Source organism: Nipponia nippon, unplaced genomic scaffold, assembly GCF_047370975.1.
Source record: "Nipponia nippon isolate SJK-2023a ecotype South Korea unplaced genomic scaffold, ASM4737097v1 scaffold_6, whole genome shotgun sequence".
Classification (NCBI taxonomy): Eukaryota; Metazoa; Chordata; class Aves; order Pelecaniformes; family Threskiornithidae; genus Nipponia; species Nipponia nippon.
The window spans coordinates 43,465,348-43,485,610 of record NW_028262380.1 but is presented as its reverse complement, the minus strand read 5'-3'; the positions used below and the strand labels follow the sequence as shown (position 1 = coordinate 43,485,610).

The 20,263-nt window shown below is 36.0% G+C and overlaps 1 protein-coding gene across 1 annotated transcript in view; it reads right to left on the bottom strand.

The window, feature by feature from the left end:
* Nucleotides 1-20,263, bottom strand: part of SPOCK3 (SPARC (osteonectin), cwcv and kazal like domains proteoglycan 3) — a 220,730-nt gene that overhangs the window by 110,671 nt on the left and 89,796 nt on the right. The window contains exon 4 of the mRNA XM_087736142.1: nucleotides 9,959-10,073. Coding sequence (XP_087592268.1) covers nucleotides 9,959-10,073 — 115 coding nt within the window. The remainder of the gene's footprint in view (nucleotides 1-9,958; nucleotides 10,074-20,263) is intronic.

The window sequence follows — 20,263 nt, the reverse complement described above, 5'->3', positions numbered from 1 at the left end:
TAACAACATATGTATTCCGAGCCTATAAACACAACTTATGAAGCAAGACCTTCACATAAAATGAAATGCATTAGAATTGACGCTAGCTAGTAATAAAAGCACCTAATTATAATCAGATCCAGATCCACATGAAAATTTTAAAACCTGTAAAAGAACCGCTCACATACAAGCATCCTGAAGTTTTATTCTGCTCCATTACCCAGCGTTAGAGTATTTCAGTAACACTGAAAGACAAAAAAGCCAAACACAACCCACCAACAAATCCCAAAGTAAGCACTAATTGATTACACATGTTTGCATCAGCTATTTTACAATTGATAATGTATTCTAATAAAGTACACTGAAAACTGATGCTGACAGCTAATTTTTAAAGCACTACAAAAACAAACAGGAAGCTTTACTTTAGACAGGCATTTGTAAGAAGAGGTATTGAACTGTTCCTGAATTAATTTTGCATAATTTTTCTGATAAAGGAATATTTGAAGATTTTACTCTTATTATTTTGTATTATTTCAATGTTTACCTAATAGTCCACAATTAATTTTATTGTTATGGACTACAATCACAACTTTATAGTTAAGGACAAAGAAATCATTTATAAGCACCGTCTTCATCTTTATTCTTAATTTTGTTAACAAAAAGGCAATCTTTATACATAGTAGATTCTCAGGAATACTGCGAGGGAAAAGACCATTGTAAAACAACAACAAAAGCTCACAAACCATTTTTTATTAACAGAACATTAACATCCCCCAGGGTTAGTTAAAAGCTGTAGTCTCTAACAGCAAAGCTTTCCTAGATCAGACATCACATTTCCTAATTCTTTCCTGTGTTCTAGTTTTTGCACCCAAGTGTCCTAACTTACTGCCTTTTAGGAGGTGGTACAACTGAGTGTGCCTTCAACCACTGTTAGCAAGACAAAGAAATACAGAAAGCTGGGATCCATGTTCCTGCAAAAAGAATCCCAATCCTAATTTATAATCTCATTGCAGAAGTGGAAAGTAGGACACTCATGATCACTGAAAAACTCATCATGCCAACTGATGATCCAGTGCACCCTCTCACTCCTACAGGCCACTGAGAATCTGAACAAGATTACTGGAACAGGTAAAACATGAGTAGGCCTAGGACTTACTAAATTAATTGAAGTCTATCTGCATTAGTCTAGAGTAGGACTCCATATTTTCCTTAAAAATAGGTGTATCATGGATTTTTGAATGGGAAAAGTATAGTGGGAAATATCTGTTCTGCTAATAAACAGAATAGGGAAGTTCTGTTTAGGTCTCCTTTATTTCAAGTTTTCTTTGATCTCCTGCTAAACATATATTACATATGAAAAAAATACAGTAAAAACTAAAAAATTTCTATTTTAGGTTTCTACAGGCACAAGGGGGGTGGTATTTTTTTTTTCTTAAGGACAGCAATTTTTGAGTTTTGAGGTTTGGTTGCAAAAAGTACAGATATTGAATGTCTAAGTTACAACCTTAATAAATAGTAAGACTGATTATGAACAACATTGGTACTGCAATATCCGTTCTTCCAATCTACATATGTATCTTCCATTAGTGTTAGCAGAAATTAGAGAGAACAAATTCCATTAGAGGATCCTCTTTTCCCCTAGCTGTTTATCCATAACTCCCACCAAAATGAATGGAAGAAACACATACACACCAAGGAAAGAATAGGCCCTCACAACATATGCGCGAAACCTATGAGGCACAGTGTTAGTCACCTTTTTTCCTTCCCAATGCAATGAAACAGTTAGTAAAAAACAAGCTTCACTTTTCTCCTTTAATCAATTGCATAGCATATAAAAATCTCCAAAATATTCACATTTTCACCTCTCTTAAGCACATAAAAGTCCAAATTATTTTCTCAACAAGTTCAATTAAAATATGGCTAAGCAAATTTCCTTTTCAGTACTTTGTAGAGTGTAAGTATGATCACAATGGCATAGTTACACAATAATTGGACTAATCAAAGCTATATAATGTTAGTATTGTGAATGAAGTAGTGTGGCTCATTAGCCTATTACAAAAGAATTACTGTAAATTCAGCCTACGTGCAGCATCACTTCCTGTGCAAACACATACAGATAATGCAACAAGCTTGAAACACTGCCAAGCTGGCAGACTGGCAGCACAAATTATGCAAAGAACCAGAAAGCCTTCAGTAGATTCAATAGAGCTTGGAGCATAAGAATGATTAAGTGTTTCTGTGTACTACTACAAATCACAGTAATGAATCAGACTAAAATTTCCAATAAGGGACTTAACTGCACCAGCTGGCCTTCTTCAGCAGCATTATAATGTGAAATGATGACATCCTAAATAGTGGTGTTTGCAACTTTCAAACAATCTGCCCAAAGCAAATCCTTTGTTTTGCTTCAGTTTTTTGGAAGTCTTCTTTTGAAATCATAATAAGACGGTGCAGCACCTAAAGATACAGAAAAGCTACAAAGCTGTACTGCTCCTTCTTCTCTGCTTCTTCTTCTTTTTTCTAATCAAATGACAGCAAGGCTCTATTTGATTCTAATCATACAGAGCATCTTCCATATCAGTTCTAACAGACTCGCTTTCAAAACTGCTCCAACTACATAACAGAAGTACAGATTTGCAATTACAACTTTTGCTTCGCTTTTTTTTTTTTTTTTTTTTTTTTTTAAATCAGAAACTTAGTGGCAGCAAATCCAAATTGAAAACCTTCTTTCTTTTATTGCAAAATGAGAGTGATAGTAAAATATCTCAAATTCCAAAGTATGATATTTTGGAAATCCGGGATACATGAGTCTGTATGGTATGAACAGAAAAAAAATACATATACATGTGTACATATTTATTTACAGGTATGTATGTGCATGTATGTAGGCACATGTGTGCATGTATGTATGCGTGTGCATTTTTCTTATCAAATGGGCCTCTCATGTACTTGGACTTGGTCACTTTTTATGCCTGGGGACATAATCTCAACCATGCAGTACCATAGCACACAAACAGAAGAGGTTTCAGTTTGCTTTCGCAGTGGAATCAGTGTTACAGTTCTGCAGCACTTGAAATTTACTCTGGACTTCTGTCACACCATCCATACCAGGAAAAGGTTAGCCCATCTCATGCTTCGGGGCCCAACACTCATCACTTCAAAGCTGAGATGGAACATTTTCCTTATGTTATAGTATTAAGGTGACCACACCCAGGGAAGAACTTCTGATAATCCAGCTCATATAAAAAAGTATTTAGACTGGTTTTCCACATTCTTCAAAAACACTGTAAGAGGGCAAGAGTCCAAGGCAAGATAATGGACTAGATGACCAATGATTTGAACTAAATCAGCACTTGGAAATGTCATTTAACTCAAAAGCCTAAAGGAAGTTGTAATAAGATTAAGTGCTAGCACGAAATCTAGCAAACTATCCCTCTACCCTTCGTAAATTAGATTAAGTGATATAACATTTTACCATTATCAGTTTCTGTGAGTCTATAAAAAAGAGACGCTCTTTAACATGCTTTAATAGTGAAATCGTGGTAACTTGCAGACTGCACTCACAGGCAGAAATACTAGAAAATTTTTGTTAATCCCTAAATTCAGGTCCTACTCCACACAAGCTTGGGGGCAGGGAATAATTCTCACTAAACCTAACTTCATTTCATATAACTCTTAAGAAACAGCATTTGACCGGGATAGCACCCATCACTTATTCCTTAATTCTTAAAACAGTGAATTCTGTATCATTAGGCCCTCTATACTGCTCACCTGCTACCCAGCTTCACATTTTATAGAGGTCCAGTCTGCACACTTCTCTGGAACCTGCCTTGTGGAGCTCTAATACAAAAACAGCAATTATAATTTTTTGTTTATTTGTTTTAACTTAGTTAAATGCTTACTTGTTATGACTCTCTATCCATGACTAGTGAATTCTTGTCATTTTCCAGGTAAATCACGATCTGTAACTGAAATGCTTTTACTGTGATTAAGTCACTGCTCCTACTTTAACCTTTACTTTAACAAAATGGTTTAATTTTTTTAGAATTGCTAGTATCATCAGGATCTATTGCCTAGTTAATATTTATTGGGAACCAGTTACTCATAAAGAAGATCCAAAAAGCTGCGCACCTCTATGACAAGGCAATTCTATTCCTCTTATGAATACCTTCCCTATGTTATTAGAATGACATAGGTATAGGCTGCTACCATAAAGAAGAAAAAAAAAACCAGTACAAAAACAAGAGAAAGAAGGGACTGTAAATTACTGTAAGGCATAATCTGCAAAGAGAAAGTAAATAAATCATAAATAAAAAGATGTGCTACAGAAGGAATGATCCCTTATTTCTAAGTAATTCCCTAGAGATTTCCTACACCTAATACGTGAAATACAAACTAGATCTAGAATACCTGAATTGTGTTACTATTGTTTCCTACTCTGAAACATAAGAATAAATGATTGGAGAGGGTGAGAAATCCAATAGAAAGAAAAAGAAAGTTCAAGGTCCTTACACAAGTAATAGCTGTCAGTCTTTCAACCTCTCAATTCCATCTTAACATGCCATGGATATAACATGGCAGAGACAAGTGCAGTCTATTTCTCCCATAGCAGGAAACTGTTGTGTTGATCTGCACATTTTACATAAACAAACCCATAAAAAGCATAGCAGGACCTTCACAATGGGGGCAGGGGGCATAAATGTATGGTGGGGATTCATAAAAAGAGACAGATCTACATTTATCTAGAAAAATTGCACATGCATTTAATGCATTGATTAATTTAATGCGTCCAAGCATTGATTGATTTAATGTATCCAATCAATTTTAAGCAGTACATTTCTTTTACTTATGGAAGAAGAAAAAGAGACTGTTTTATCAGATTCCGCTAGGATCAATCAGTACAAGGTTAGTCAGTAGGTTCTAATATTTCAAAGACACTCGGATTTACTCAGCCCAAAACTGTCTGGCAATTTCCTCATTTCCAGAGCTTATACACAAAACATTTCTAAATGTTACTGAGCAAGTCATCACTTCACCAGTTTCTTGCAGTAAGCGGACGAATCTTGGAATGGACTGTGTAATGACTGGGTCTCAACTGAATTAACCTCCTTTGTGAATTGTCTCCTGCAGTTGGTTTGAGATAAAAGCAAAGAGAAACATCTTAAATAGGTAGATGCTTCCCCCTCGCCTTTCTTTCATCTTTAAGCATTAAGCTAAAATATTTTTGCTTTGACAACCAACCAGTACCAAAAAAGAATTTCAGTAAAAGTAATCCAATTGAAACTATAGGCACTATCCCATGTTTACTGTTATGCTTACATTAAAATTCTCTGCTGGGTGGCAACCCTGCCCCATTTCTTTCAAGCTTTCTGGAGTTCTGCTCTTTACCTGCAGCTAACTTGCTTGCTTAGAACTTCACCTTAGTTTCATACAGTAGCCTATGATTCACAGGATGTTATTCTTAGAGCAATTTACATGTTTGTCACTTCATATTATAACTGTCTGTTTCAAATCTAAGATCAAGTTAACAAACTATTTATCAGGACCTGCAAATCTATGATCACTTGTTGCTGGACTAGCTGTTCAACTTTTCTGAGCCTGTTTATCTACCAGCCTTCCATGGCCATAATGAGTGCCTACATGTTATGGTATCACCACAATTCTTTCTTTCTTTGCTCAAAGTGACAACCGCAAGTATGTGAAGATTTAAGGATTTATCTTTACCACCTGCTGCTCTGCATATACAAAGAGCACACATTCCATTGCAGGTATTCTGAAATATCCATTACCACCTACAGCCCTCCTCTTTTGACTCATCCCTTTTTATTTCCTGTCCAATTCTCTTCTGGCTGAACATTCACATAACTTTTTTCCTCTTCCCCAGGCTCACAGGGGTGAACTCATAGCTCCCAGAGATTCTCAGTATCACAGATTCAAACAACTAAATCTCCTGAAAGTGAAGTGACTGAAAACTGAGCAGACAGATTTCTATTAGTATGATGAATATCCTGCTTGTCACCATAATATTCACATCACGGTATGACTGTATTGGCAATATTGTATTCTGATATTCTACAAGTTATTCTTGTGACTGAAAGAGGTATACTCCAAAGCATTTCATTATTGAAGGTATGGACACTTTACAGGGCTTTTTTTCCCCATAAAGCCTATCACTTAACCAATAAAGATAAATTGGAAAGCACAAAGAAATGGTAAAATGCCATTTAGGCAAAAGGAAAAGTTAATGTCAATCTCCAGAGTTTAAAAGAATCAATGAAAAATTCTATTTTACAGCAGACTTTGAATTATTTGTCTATCATGCATCCTACTGCAGGCAGCTACTCCCATCTCACAGCAGTCCACCTGAAAGTACTTGGATAAGTAACAGTAATATATATCCTGCATGTTTTCCCCTCTTAGAAGTACTTCCTCTTTCTTTCACAGGACACAGCTAAGAACACAGCACACAGAACACAGGTCCCAACACAGTTACAGCCAGCAGAGGTGCAAATGCAATTACCTGCTAGCAACAAAAATCTGGCACCTCTAACCATGCCTCCATACTTTCTAAAGCTCTAATACTCCAAACTACTCTCATGACCAATGATCTACAACACTTATTTCACCTTTTTGTCAAATATTATTCAGTCTTTCCAGGACAGTACATAAAAGGAAGCTCTTGCATTAGGATGCTGTGGCAACTGTAGAAGCATGCTAGAAGAGGGCTTGCCATCTTGGCAGTCTCCCAGAAAAGGAAACAAGCCCTGTGTGCAGTACCTCAAGACTGAGGGGAAACCATGATCTCTGCTGTCATGGAAACTGAAGAAATAGCAAAACCATAGGCTTGCCTGATCCACACCACCATGAAAAGGACTGCGAGATGCAGTAGCTGGTTTTGAAATCACGCAAAGGCAAGCACGCTGCAGCAAGAGCACAATGCTGAGATCCCTGAGCTAATACAAATTTTAATACTTCTGAAAGCACAGGTAGAATCATCACATCAGTAGAGTGTACTGTCATGTTAACTAATCCTGTTGGACCATGTCATATCATGTCACTAATAGCCTTGCAGATGGCTGGGATATCCACCAATCACATGCTTCATTGTGTGGTCTTGAGGTACCCTCAGTAATCCATACAGGGCTACAACAGTCTGGAAATTGTACTGTATAGATAAGAACACCAGGGACAGGATGGACTGAATAAAAGAATGTCCATGCCTAAGTGTTTTTTTCTGCAAGTCAATTTCTAACAAAACAACAAAAGAAATTATTAATGTAATTTCTCCATTTGATACAATTATCAGACTTCACTGATTAGCAACCTCTCTGTCTATGCTATTACCTCAAAGAGTGACAGAACTTATATACAGATTTTTATGAACAAGGTAATAGGGCTGCTTGGAAATGCTGCTTCTAACAACAGAGAATTTAACTGTAAGTCTGAGAATTTCACTCCGGAATTCATCTGAAGTGATGATACTCCAGAACAATCTATTCAGCTATAACACTGTATTTCAGGCTTCTTTCCCTGGGGTAGCTCAAAGGTGCCCATAAACCTTCTATTTATCTTGGAGGTATGCAGAGTGTCCTCTTCCCTGACTGTCTCTTGAAGATAGTCTTTGCCACTGCATCAGTTCACATGCTTAAAACTACTTTTCCTGTGCAAGAGTCTTGGGAATAATCTCTGGAACATCTATGGATCTACACAGCAAATATGTCCAAATGGACATCTATGGGCAAGTTCTTTACAAAGAGTTTTCAGTAATCCATGAAAAAGGTCTCAACTATTTTTCCAGAAGACATCCCCAACTGCCTTTTCTTAAAAAAAATTAAAAAAACCAAACTATTCAAATTATCAAATCTTTGAATAATATCACGTGCATACGCACACACAATAGAAAGGGAAAATTATTAGGATGAAATTTTGTAAAGATTTATCCCCAACAGGTTGAATACACACAACTGATACATTAGAAATGGATACAGGTAGATAATATAACCTGACAGTTAATAATATAACCTTTCTTATCTAATTTTTTACCAAGACTTATAAATGAGTGGACTAGTCTTTTGGGAACTTGGAAAAATAGAGGGCTCTGTTGAAAATAAATATGCAAATTGTACATATCAGTGAAGGAATAAAATCTTGGGCTAAAGAAATTAATAGAGGTAAAGAGACTAGCAGACACGGACTGCTTGTGAATATGCTATTCATACTCTTCTCCCATCATACTACAGAAAGGTCAGAGACTGCATGAAGAAAACTTCTTTAGAAAGAAAGCACAAAGCAACTGATTTGTCCTTGAACCTGGTAATCTGGGGGAACAGGGAGATCTAAGCTTGGGAAATCCCTGTCCTGGCTCAGGACAGGTAGGTAGAAAATTGCTTCCTCTAGCCTACAAGACTAGACTTGCAGTGCTTATTACAATCATCAAGTTGCTGCGATTATGAAGTTTCCTGTTATGAGATTTTATTATATTCAGACAAGCTTTGTCCCTTAAAATATTACCTTCCTAAAAAAGGGCCAGGGAGCGTGGGAAGAATAATACAGGTATGAAGGCAGATGTCAATACATTTATTAATTCAACCACTCTACGCAGCTTCAACTAGTCTAAAAAAGTTTTCAGTCCTTACCTGCTGCATGTATACTTAACTTGCAGATGTCATTTTTCAACTGATTTCAATGATGTGTGTAATCTCTCAGAAATTTCAAATGATTGTGTTGTCTTTTCACAGTTGACACTGACATATTCCCCTGACAGTTCACATGCTGTTGAAATTAGCCTACCTAGCTTTGTCTGACAATAGTTCTTGCACCTTATATAATACTTCATCAAACCAAAATGTCTAGCTCTACACTGAGATTGTTTGATATAAACAGTATAGCTCTACAAATAATGTAGAGGTTTTTTGTTAATTAACTGCAGCTGCAAATTGAGGATAGCTTATACTTTTCCTTTCGCTATGTACTATCTTGCTTGTTTGAAAAGCTACAGATGGGCATATTTAAACATAACTAGACACTCAGAATAACATTCCTTGTATCATTCATAAAACTGTACTGCCTCTCTGAAAAGCTTGAAATGATCCTCTTATATCAGACAAGAAAGTCTCTATTTTCCTTAGCTCTTTTCAGCCCCTACTGAGCAAAGGACTTCAACACACACTTATTTCAATCATGTTATTGAAGTTTAGCCTTTCTACTAAGCTCTGTTTCTCACAATGAAGTGAAAAAAAAAAAAAAAAGAATAATCCCAAGTCAAATATGAAACTTGACTCTATCCCCTGAGCAAACAACAATCTCATGACTCAACTAAGTGTATGGTTCAGCCCCCTACATATTCACTTTCTGCCCCAGATAAAGCCACAGAAGTACATTAATATTTTACCACTCTAAGATCTACATAAATAGAGCATCTGGAACTGTTATCCCAAAAAAAGATAAGAATAAAAATCATCTACATTTGGATTCTGGAATAACTTTATCATATATTTGCTCCTTATATTTAACCAATCCAGAATGCAAAGAAAAATTAGAATGCATAGAATAAGAGAAAAAAGAAGGAAAAAACCCCCAAACTTACACTATAACAGGCCGTTACCTACACTTCAACAGGCAGTTTTGAGTTCTCTAGCTTTATGTAAGTGATGAAGTCAAAGTTATGTACAGCAGCAGGAAATTATCACAACTGGTAAATTCATATGGGACTGGTGCAGTTGGTATTTCCTTAAATATATCTGTATCAGCAGCTTGTGATATCTAAATATGTACACCCTCTAGTTTACCAGCCTATAAAAAAATCAAATATTAAACATGCTAATCAAATTATGCATACATAATTACTTCTAAAATCCACTCCTACTGTGCTCATATGTTGTTAAATAACTAAACTAATTATACTGTATCTATCTATCGTTTACAGTCAGTCACGAACACTATAAAAAAAGTCTATAGGATTAACTTTTAAAGTATTTACCTGTGCGTAAGCCTTCGGTGACTAATGCAAACAGCAGTTTGTTGATCCTGCGCAACACAGACCTTATGGCGACTACATTTCATCTTTAAACATGGATCTTTAGCCGGATCTAAAGCTAAAAATAATTTTAGAAAATTGTTAACAATTATCTAGAAACATGCAATTAAGAAAAGAAACACACCACACACAAAACCCAGTAAGTACATGGAGGGGGGGTTGGCCTGCTGCTTATGCAGCATGTTGGACTGAAAGGCACTGATTTTCACCAGGATAAAATGCAGCACGCTCAATGATAATGCAAAACGAGGCTGCGCACAATTCCTTACCAAGGGAAATGGATCTTCGTGAAACATATACTTCTGCATATTCTCATACAATACTGCTGGTTTTTATTTATAAAAATACTAAGTACCCTATCCAACTCTCTCTTGGTCAACATTTGTAAGAAAGGCCATCAAAGGCTGCTGGTTTTTACTGTAGCTGAAAACATTTCTTTAATATTAGATTTTGCTTAGTACTTTTAGAAAGTCTGTGTACCCATTATGTCATTCTGAGCAATGAATTCCCAAAGGAAACAATTTTGAATTGGATTCTGTTGTCTACAGTTCTCCATTTCAGTCACGTCACTTCTAAACAGAATTAGGTTTGTGATTTTTATAGCTCAGAAGCTACCACGTTTCTGAAATCACAATAAAAACGTAAGCTAAGAAGTAATGAAAAAGAAGTCAGAAAGGCAAATGACATTTGATCAGGAGTTTGGAACTTTAGTTCATTCAGATGTTGGCTGCCACATCTCCCACATACAAGATCTTCTTAAAAGCTGTAAGCCAGGATGCTAATAAAAATACTGTACTTCTACTCAATCCATTTCTTGTCATTCCTACCACAAAATAATAACATCTACTAAGCTACATTGCGTGGTAATTCAATAAGACATAAATGGTGATGTCCTGGTCCATAAGCACACTAACCCAGAGAAGAGGAAAAGCATCCATTGGTAAAAAAACAAAACAAACAACCCACCCTAATAAATTAAACACCAAAGCCTAGCTTAAAGAGACACTACTGAAAATCCTAAATCGCAAAATCAAGGAAGAAAGCTACAAACAACTTCAATTCAGTTCTCCTGTGTTCATCTTCACTTTAGCATATTACTGTCTTGTCTTCAGTTATATTTCAGAAATATTTTTCCCCTTGTTTTTCACATTTGCTTATAAAATATATATTTGTATACGTATTTTATGAAAGGTAAGTTATGTTTCTTCTGTTCTTCGAGATCAAAAGTAAACTTTTAACCACACCTCTAGTTGAGCTGTCAGATGATATTAACACAAGACTGACTAACCACATACCCAGGAAACAAGAATCAAGCCGATCACTAGTTACAGTTTTGACACATGACTCTGTGGTGCTAAGGATGATCAAATACAGTCTAAGCAGTGACTTTTTCAGTTTTATTTCCTTCTTAACAATATATTCAGCTGTACAAAATATATACATCATATTACCAACAAAGCAGAAAAGTGATGGAATCATTAATATAATAATAATTCAATGCAGACCGAAAAGAAATATTTTGCTAATTACAGCATGAGACATAGGCAAAGATGCATTCCTCTTCCAGGTATTTTTATTTATTTCTACAGCAAACCAGCCATAAATCCACAATGAGTCATCCAGAGTAAGTCTGATTACAACTCTAAACAAGTGGGAAGAAAACGCAGCAAAAAATGACTGAACTAGGGTAACAGATTCAGAGTCAAAATTAACGAGTGTATTCAGTATCCTTCTCCAATATATGCTAGATTTTAGAATCCATGTCAAATATTTTCTCTGCTTAAAGTCAGGCAGAATGTAATGTCAGCCCTTAGTAAACACGAACAGATTATCATTCAAGGTACTGGTCCAAGTACCTCTTCCCAGAATGCTCGCTGATGGAGACACTAAGGTAGCAATACTGGAATATGATATTGGCATATCTTCAGATAACTGTTTTGCAAAACTGAATAGGGTAATGGAATAAAAATACATGAGCAAGAGAAATCTGGAATCACATAAGGATGCTGAGTTCAGTACCAAGTATGAAATATGTTTCAGGAAAAGAGGTGAGTGGAGGAGATCACGTAGCTTCCCATTCCCATTCAAATGGTTACTTCTTTTCCTGAGTTCTTGGGACTCTGAAGGTGTGTTTTGACAATTCTATCAAAATTTAGCACGCCATAACAACTTTTTGGCAATGTTACCGGTAGAACCCAACTTTACAATTGAGAGACGGTACTATCACACTTTGCCTTTATGACAACATAAAGATGGGAATCAAACTAGGGAAGACATGTAGTTTATTCCTGGAATCAGAATGACTTTACCTCTAGAAAAGCACTCCAGGGGCCAGAATTTAAACAAACAAACAAAAAAAAGAGCACTGCACACACAGCACATCCCCCCAAACACACCCACACATGCAAGTAAATGAAAACATTTTACGGTAATAAATAAATAAATAAAATCATCAATAGAAGTCCAAGATATCTAACTAGGAAATCAAATTAGAAAATGGCTTTGAACACAAAAGTGGTAACAGAAAGAAGTGCTGGATTTTGACAGCACTTTCAGAAAGAGAACTGTTGGGAAGAAAGAGAGACTGTAAGAATGCACCGTTAGGTTCCTTATGTATTTAACAGGCATTTTCCACCAAAGATAAACCAGATTGTTCAGAATTCTGTTAAAAAATATATTCCTGTACAGCACCCATTCACAAATTGCACTTGGAAAAGAAAAGTAATGATAGGTGCTCATTGGTGAGAACCTAATGTTAGAAATCAGTTGTGCAAGACAACAGATCATCTGCAAGGCGACCCCTTCCTGGCCCTATGTTGATACCAAACTCAGCTGTGTTCTGTCCGGTTTTCTCCTCTAAGAATTTTCTTTGAAGAAAATGTAACAGCTTACAAAAAGGAAAGGCTTGTCAATAAATCTGACTAACTGTTAGCACATTCTGTGCATACGCACATTGTTTGTTTCATTTGCTATGAAACAGAGAAGTTGGGTTTGATCAGCTGTTTCTTTTAGGGTCGGGGTTTGTTTTATTAATCGAAGTGAAGTACTGAACAAAACTTTTGTGCATGTGCGCATGCATGCACACATACTTGTGTATTCATGAGACATAAGATGTTGTCTTGGCAGCTTTGTCCAGCTGCAGAGAAATGAAGAATTTTAAGGGATTTTTGACACCATCTCTACCAATTAGACATTGATGAATATACCAGTGAGTTCATTAACTTCTCAGAGGTATTTCTTTATAGCTAGTAATTGACGGGAGAGTTGAGTGGAGATTTGTTTTGGACATTTCAAAAGTGAACCACTTCCTGGGCTAGACTGGGCCATCTCCTACCAAAGGTATACATATACAGAGGTGAACACCCTACAGAAGTCTTTTTTCCTCATCTTACATGTGATACACGGCCTCACTTTTTCCAATAATTTTTTTACAACAATGTCTTAGTTACTGAATCAGTTGTAGTGATGCAGAAGCCACAGAAGAACGTACGACCTTTTTTTGAAAAGCTGCAGTATCTTACAACAGCACGGGATAGACCAAATAAATCACGGATATAAAAATATGGATTTTTGGAATGTGAAAAAGTCAGCCACCTGAAGGGTCAATGCCTGCCTGGACTGACACTGTAGCTCAGCAAGTCAAAGGATAAAATACAGAAAGAAATGTTGCCAGAAACTGTGAAAAGCAGTGCCAGTCTTTCCCTTTTTTCCTTCAATATCACATGCTGTAGTCAGCCCTATACTATGAAGTACATAGGATCTAAATTTTATGAATATATTTTGCACAATCTCACATTTTTAATTTTTAACCTGCTTTTTAAAAATGGTAAACTTATGGATTGCATTAGTGATTTTCCCAGCTTTGAAAGGACTAAAAAAAATTAGATATTTATGAAAGCATGGAAATGGTTTGCCTTTTTTTAAAACCTGTTTTACTTCATACCTGGAACAGACAAATGGACAATTTTCATGGAAAATGAAGGCTAAACCACAAGAAAAACATTTTGCAAAACTACAGTCTGAAGTTTTTCATGCTGGGGAAGAACTGGACTCCCCTTACAATATATTTCCCTGAAATAATATCAAATGTTGTGGTAATTAAAATTTCAACAAGCAGAAAAATATCATGGTCATGAAAAGTATTACAAAAGTATAAAATGCTTTGTAACATCTACTATTTCTCTAAGAACTTATATTGTAAATTAAAAATAATTTGCTCACTGCTGAAAAATTATGGAACAGAATTAGGATCACCTGGTGATTTTTATAGATGGACATGGATTTGTTATCCTCACATGCTAAGGAAGCAATTAATATTCAAAAAATTGATTCAATTATTACTAATGGATCTATTTATTTATAATTCAAATTCAGAAGAGCAATTCGGCAAAGCTTCCCATCATCTCTTCTGTAAGTTAATTTACAGCTAGCACTCCCGGAAACTGACATTAGCCAGAACATCATTTTTATTGGTGATATAATAGGAAATCAAGATTAGCAAGACATAACATACGAATCCTCTTAACAGGAGCACTGTGGCAGAAACCACAGTAAATCACCATTATTTCACAATCTGCTGAGTACATTCTGACATGTTCCTAATTTTCCACTCCCAGCAACATGAAAAGGGAAAAAAGGTTAAGAACAAAGTTTTCAGACTTAAATTCTATTTTCCTCCTCCAAAGTTTGTGATTCATTTCTGACAGGCAAAATAAGAACCAGCGAGACATTTTGTTTTACTACACTTACCAGAACTTAAGCTATGTTTTGAGTATCCCATGAGTGGTTTAGTTCCTCTAGTTTAAAAGGCAGGTCTGACTTCTTTGCCTACAAAGTTTTCACATTTTACAATGGGGGGAGAAAAATATAAATTATCTGAAAGTTTTAACTAATACATTAATAATGAGGTCAGGTGCCTAGGTTACAACCCTAGGCAGACAGACACCTAGAAGGTAATCACTCATATTGCCTGCTTTGATAAACCACACAATTCCTGAAGATACCTAAATACCATTGGTGTCTTTACTTCTCTATTTTGAAAGTCGGTGATTTCTCACCTCCTAAAGCAGAATTTCTCACTGAGAAACTTGTTGGGTCTAGAGAGATGAGCAGAATCCCAGCACCATCATTTCCAGAAACAGTACAGAGGAGAGCAAGGCAGAACACAAACACTCAGTTGATATTGTCAGCTAACATGGAATCCAGATAAATGTTTAATTACAGTTAACAGTGATAGTGGTTATTTTTTTGCCTAAACTGTACAGTGACCGGCATTCAAAATTTGCATCCGTGCATACAGGCCCTCCTCAGCCACAGATGGTTTGAATCCACACTGCTGTGGATTCATAGCAAGACATCCCTGCCTTGCCATGCAACATATTTACTGAGAATGAACACCTTTTAACTTTAACAAGAAAATGAATCATTGTGCAGCTAACAATGAGATTCATGAATAAAAATGAGAGAATAAACAAGAAATAGCCTACCTCAGCAACCTGATGGGGATGTTCTGAAACAGAAGAATCTCAAATTTTTGTTTCTTCTCTCAGGGGCTGTATTTGCCATTTAAGATTCATTATATAACATGAAAAGTAGAATGGGTAGCTACGGCTGGACGTTCACAAGAGGAACCTTCTTGTATATTTGTTCCATCTGGCCACATGAATCTACAACTTCAGTAAGAAGGATAGAGAGAAGGTTTTTCTGTAGGTGGCCAAGCAAGTAAGTAGGAGTTTAAATTCATACCTCTGAACATTATGGGCTGACTAGAAGTCTGGTTTCTGGCTTGTGAGCAAATGCTTCAACAATTAAGGTGGCTGTGTGCATGCTTCTACCCAAGAAATACCTACTCTCATGAGTGCTCAGAAGTCTCCATACCGATGAATTAGCGACAACTGTGTAAAGCCTCTTCATCAGGCTTCTGTTCAGATGTGTTGCTGTTCCTAGCGTTTTATATTACTAAGTTCTGGTACATTAGCACTGAGTGTCAAGTTGCCCTGCAACGGTTGCAGTTATGCCAGATAAAGTTCTGATAAGCGAAGAAACATCTAATACTGAGTTAGAACCATCTGACACAAAATAAAGTACTCCCATATTACCCTTTTGCTCACTGCTGCAATTAAAGGTTAAAAAATGTATGTAAAAATGCATTTGTAGTGATTCCTAATATGGTACCTGCTATTCTTTTTACTGTTAACATGAGTTAAATAATTGCTCAAAAAAAAAAAAAAAAAAAAAGAAATAAAAGCTGGCAGTCTCTATTCTTCCTCTGGAACAAACCCTCCAAAGCTTGATCTCTTTTTCACAATTTCAAAATATTTCACTCATTCTTTCTCCACTCCCTTTAACGCAATCATCTTCATTGAGCCACACATTTTTTTAGTCACTTGTGCAGAAGTGTAAGCCTTATTTATATGTCCTAATCCACCCCTGCATGCTAGCTCACAGAAGAGTAGGTATTTGTGTCCCGGAGAAGGAAAACTGCACGGGACATGTTCCACCAACAGCTTCCTTTCTGTTGTAGTCTCCAACTGAGAATCTTTACTCTCAGCAGCAACCTCAACAATAGGATATGAGGGGTGAGCAAGTTTTTCAAATAGGCAGATTCCAGGATGAACAGCTAGGACAGATAATATGTATCATAAAAATGTATTTGTGTGGGTGCATGTACCTGCATGACTAAATGTATGTAAAACAGCTAGGAAGCACCTGTCCCCCACTTGTTTTGTTTGTTTGTTTTTCTTTTTTTTAAACATAACTGTTTAAATAATCATACTTAAAAGAGTATTCTACTGCTGATTGCCAAATAACCAATATATCATTTAAGGACCTCCTAATTTTCTTCTAAATGTCTTTCTATTCTCTAAATCTCTAAAATCATCAAAAATGCAATCTCTTGGGACAACTTTTGCCCAAGTTCCACATTTCTATCTCAAACTGTGTGCTTAGCAACATCCACTGATGCACTCCCCCATCTTTCAGCACTGCGGTAACCAATGTGCATTAGATTTTTCATCTATGAAACAGAGATGTTGCAACTCTTCTTCCTGTACTGAAGCTTATTAAATGTTTTGGTGTCTTTACTGTTAAACTCTCACTTGAAGTCTTTAGAAATTAACAGATATTACACTACCATAGGCTGTAGTTTTCCTAATAGAGTTTTTACCTGAATGAAGGTTTTACTTAATCCTACTTATTTTCTCAGGTTTCAGGCAAGGGTGCAAGCACGGCTGGGTGAGTGGCAGAAATATGAAATCTAAAACTTTCCTATCAAGATTTTAAGACCAATTACTGACTCCAAATTTCTCAAACATTGGGTGCTTACCTTCAGACTTTCAAAAGACATTTGAGTAGTCTACTCCTATGATTAGTAGTACCATTTAAAAAACAAAACAAAAAAGACCTCCACCAAAAATAAAACAAACACAAAACAAAAACCACACACACTCTTTTGGCCCTCAAAAGGTAAGGCACCCCAAAATCCCTAGTTACCTTTGACAATCTTTGCCCAGGCCCACAGCCTGAAGCGACTGCATTTTTCTTTTTTCAATGGTTAGCAGTAATGGTTTTGTAATTTCTAAATTATAAGAAATTCTTCCCCTCACAAATATCTGTGAGCTCTGCTTCAAAAACATTCCCATAATTTTGTGTTCTCTCTTTTGGGTATTCCTTGAAAGTTTACAAGATAATAGCTTACCCATAGCTCAAAAGTTGATGTAAATGAGAAAGTCCATGAAGTAAAAGTCAAATGCTACCCTTACTTCTATCTGTGCAAATTCAAAAAAGATCCTATTTATTTAAATTGCCAAACACCACAGTTACTTTGGACTCAGAATGGTGTAACTGACAACAAAATTAAGACAATTATATCCAGTTTCTTCTATATATAAGAAGAAATACTCAAATATTCTGCAAAAATATCCACAACAGCCAAGACTAGTAGAAATGCACGTGCATACTTGGCTGCATCCTTTAAGATTTCAGCAGCTTTAGTGAAGCACTTTTTTTTTTTTAAATCACAATGTCCACTTCCTTGATTTGTCAGAAAGAAATAACACCTTAAGACTACCTGAAAGTTCACAATAGTAATATGTCACTAGCAAACAGTTAAGTATTATATTATGTTTTCCTAAATAGACTAAATCATAATTTAGAAACATGCTGGCTGCATCAGAACTGACTTCTGGGTTCTCCAACTCAGACAATCACGGGAAAGAAGCATCTGCATACCTATAAGAGCAGAAAGGCATCTTGTTGAAGCTTCTCACATGCCAAGATAATTAGTCTTGGAAAACAACATGCTGTAAGATGTATTTTAATTATTCCCACCTTCTTGGGGAACTGGTCAAGTTCTATATTTGATTATGTATTTTTATGTTAAAATAAAGAGGACATTTTAATCAGAGGTTTTTTTTACTGTAATCCACTTCAGCTTTTAAATCTTTTAAACCAACTTAAACAGAATCCAGTAGACTCTTCATATAAAGTATCTAATACATCAGCAATATACATACACATGTATCTTGAAGAAACCTAGCATAACAAAAATAATCAGGAAATGTACTTGTCATAAAACTGAACTAAGATCTCCACATAAAATACGTTCTGTAAAGTAGTCACAAAAGTTGAAATCACATCTTGCATCACAATATACAGAGCACATTACTTTTTGAGTCAGTTAAGCTTTTGTATACATCCTGGCTCAGACAAACTATCTATGAAAACTTCTTTGAGCTTAAAATACTGAAATTAAAGGCAAGCCTCAAATGTTTCAGTTTTCTAATATTTAAAGATATTTCACTGTTACAAGCTAACAACCACAAATATACCAAACCTGTAAAAGTTCCAAGTAGATTTAAGTGGCCATTATAAAACAAAGAAAAAACAAAACGTAAGAATTCCTCTTCTGTAGAATTATAAATGTAAAGAAATTGGACCTACTCCATTGAAAATTCACTTTGCAATGTTCCTTCCAGGGTTTCTCTTAGATCACTAGATTCATGTTTGCATGAAACACTTCTGGTCTCCAGATTGAGAGAACCCTGTAGTTTGGAAATACAGACAGAACTACAGGTGTTCTGCAGTTACTAGCTTGTAATAAAGAAATCTACAATTTCAGTCAGTTTTGAGCATGCAGCTGTGTCCTGACTCACAGCTATCAACACCTAGCATAGCACAGAAAAGGAAGAAGTTGTGTATTCCCTGTACGTGTGCAGAATGGAGCGGAGAGGAGCTCAGAAGTAACACTGGAGGTAAGGTGACTTCAGAGCAGCAGAGCATGCAATACTTCACACAGAGCATTCCACAGCCAAACCTGGCCTTTCTCTCCAAAGGCCCCTTGACTCAACATAACAAGTTGACAGCTTAGACTTATTTTTTGTATTAGCATATAAACACAGGGAAGTGTCTAATGAATACCAGTGACCATTTTACTAACAACCTGGGTTTATTAATACCACAAATATTTTTTATAGTACCAATATTCATCTTTTATCTGACCCACAGATGTTTTTTGCAGTTTTGGCTAAGTCCTGTTTTGAAATTTGTAAGGGTGTACCTATCCATCTCACAGCATATGTTTCAATACATGAAGCAATCCATTTGTTTCTATCCATGAACACATTTTTATGAATGAAATGTTAGTTAGTCACATCTCCTGTGACTTCAAGATGACTGACAGGGAGAAAGTCTCATTTAAAGTGAGACCTAGCCAAATAAAAAACAAAGCCTGAATATATTTAATTGCATATTATGCAGTATATAGAAGCAGAGTAAATGTTCCCAAAGTACATGCTTCCTTTCTTATCTATTCTTGTTTAAAGCACTTAAAGTACTCTCAGGAGGGGGATCATAAAAATGTAACTTCTGGATCTGCCCTTTAGTCAGTCTCAGTGATTCTCAAATCTAATATATTCAAGGTCCAAATAATAAAATTGGTTTTATTTACTGCTGGCCATGCAGACTCTGACATGAGAGGTCAAGTGGTTTCTTAAACTTTCACAGATGATAAATAATAGCACAATTCCTGTTAATTACATAAGAACTTCAGGCACAATCCTGAAATCCTATCGTTCTCTCACAATCCTGTCCATCAAAATGCAAGAACAATGCAGGTTACTAACAGGGATTTTACATGCCAATGCCATACTGCAACTTATTTGCCCTAGGATGTACGTTCCTTACACACTGTAAATTAAAAATTAGTAAAGAGTTATGCATACATCAACCAGAGATAAACAGGATTACAGA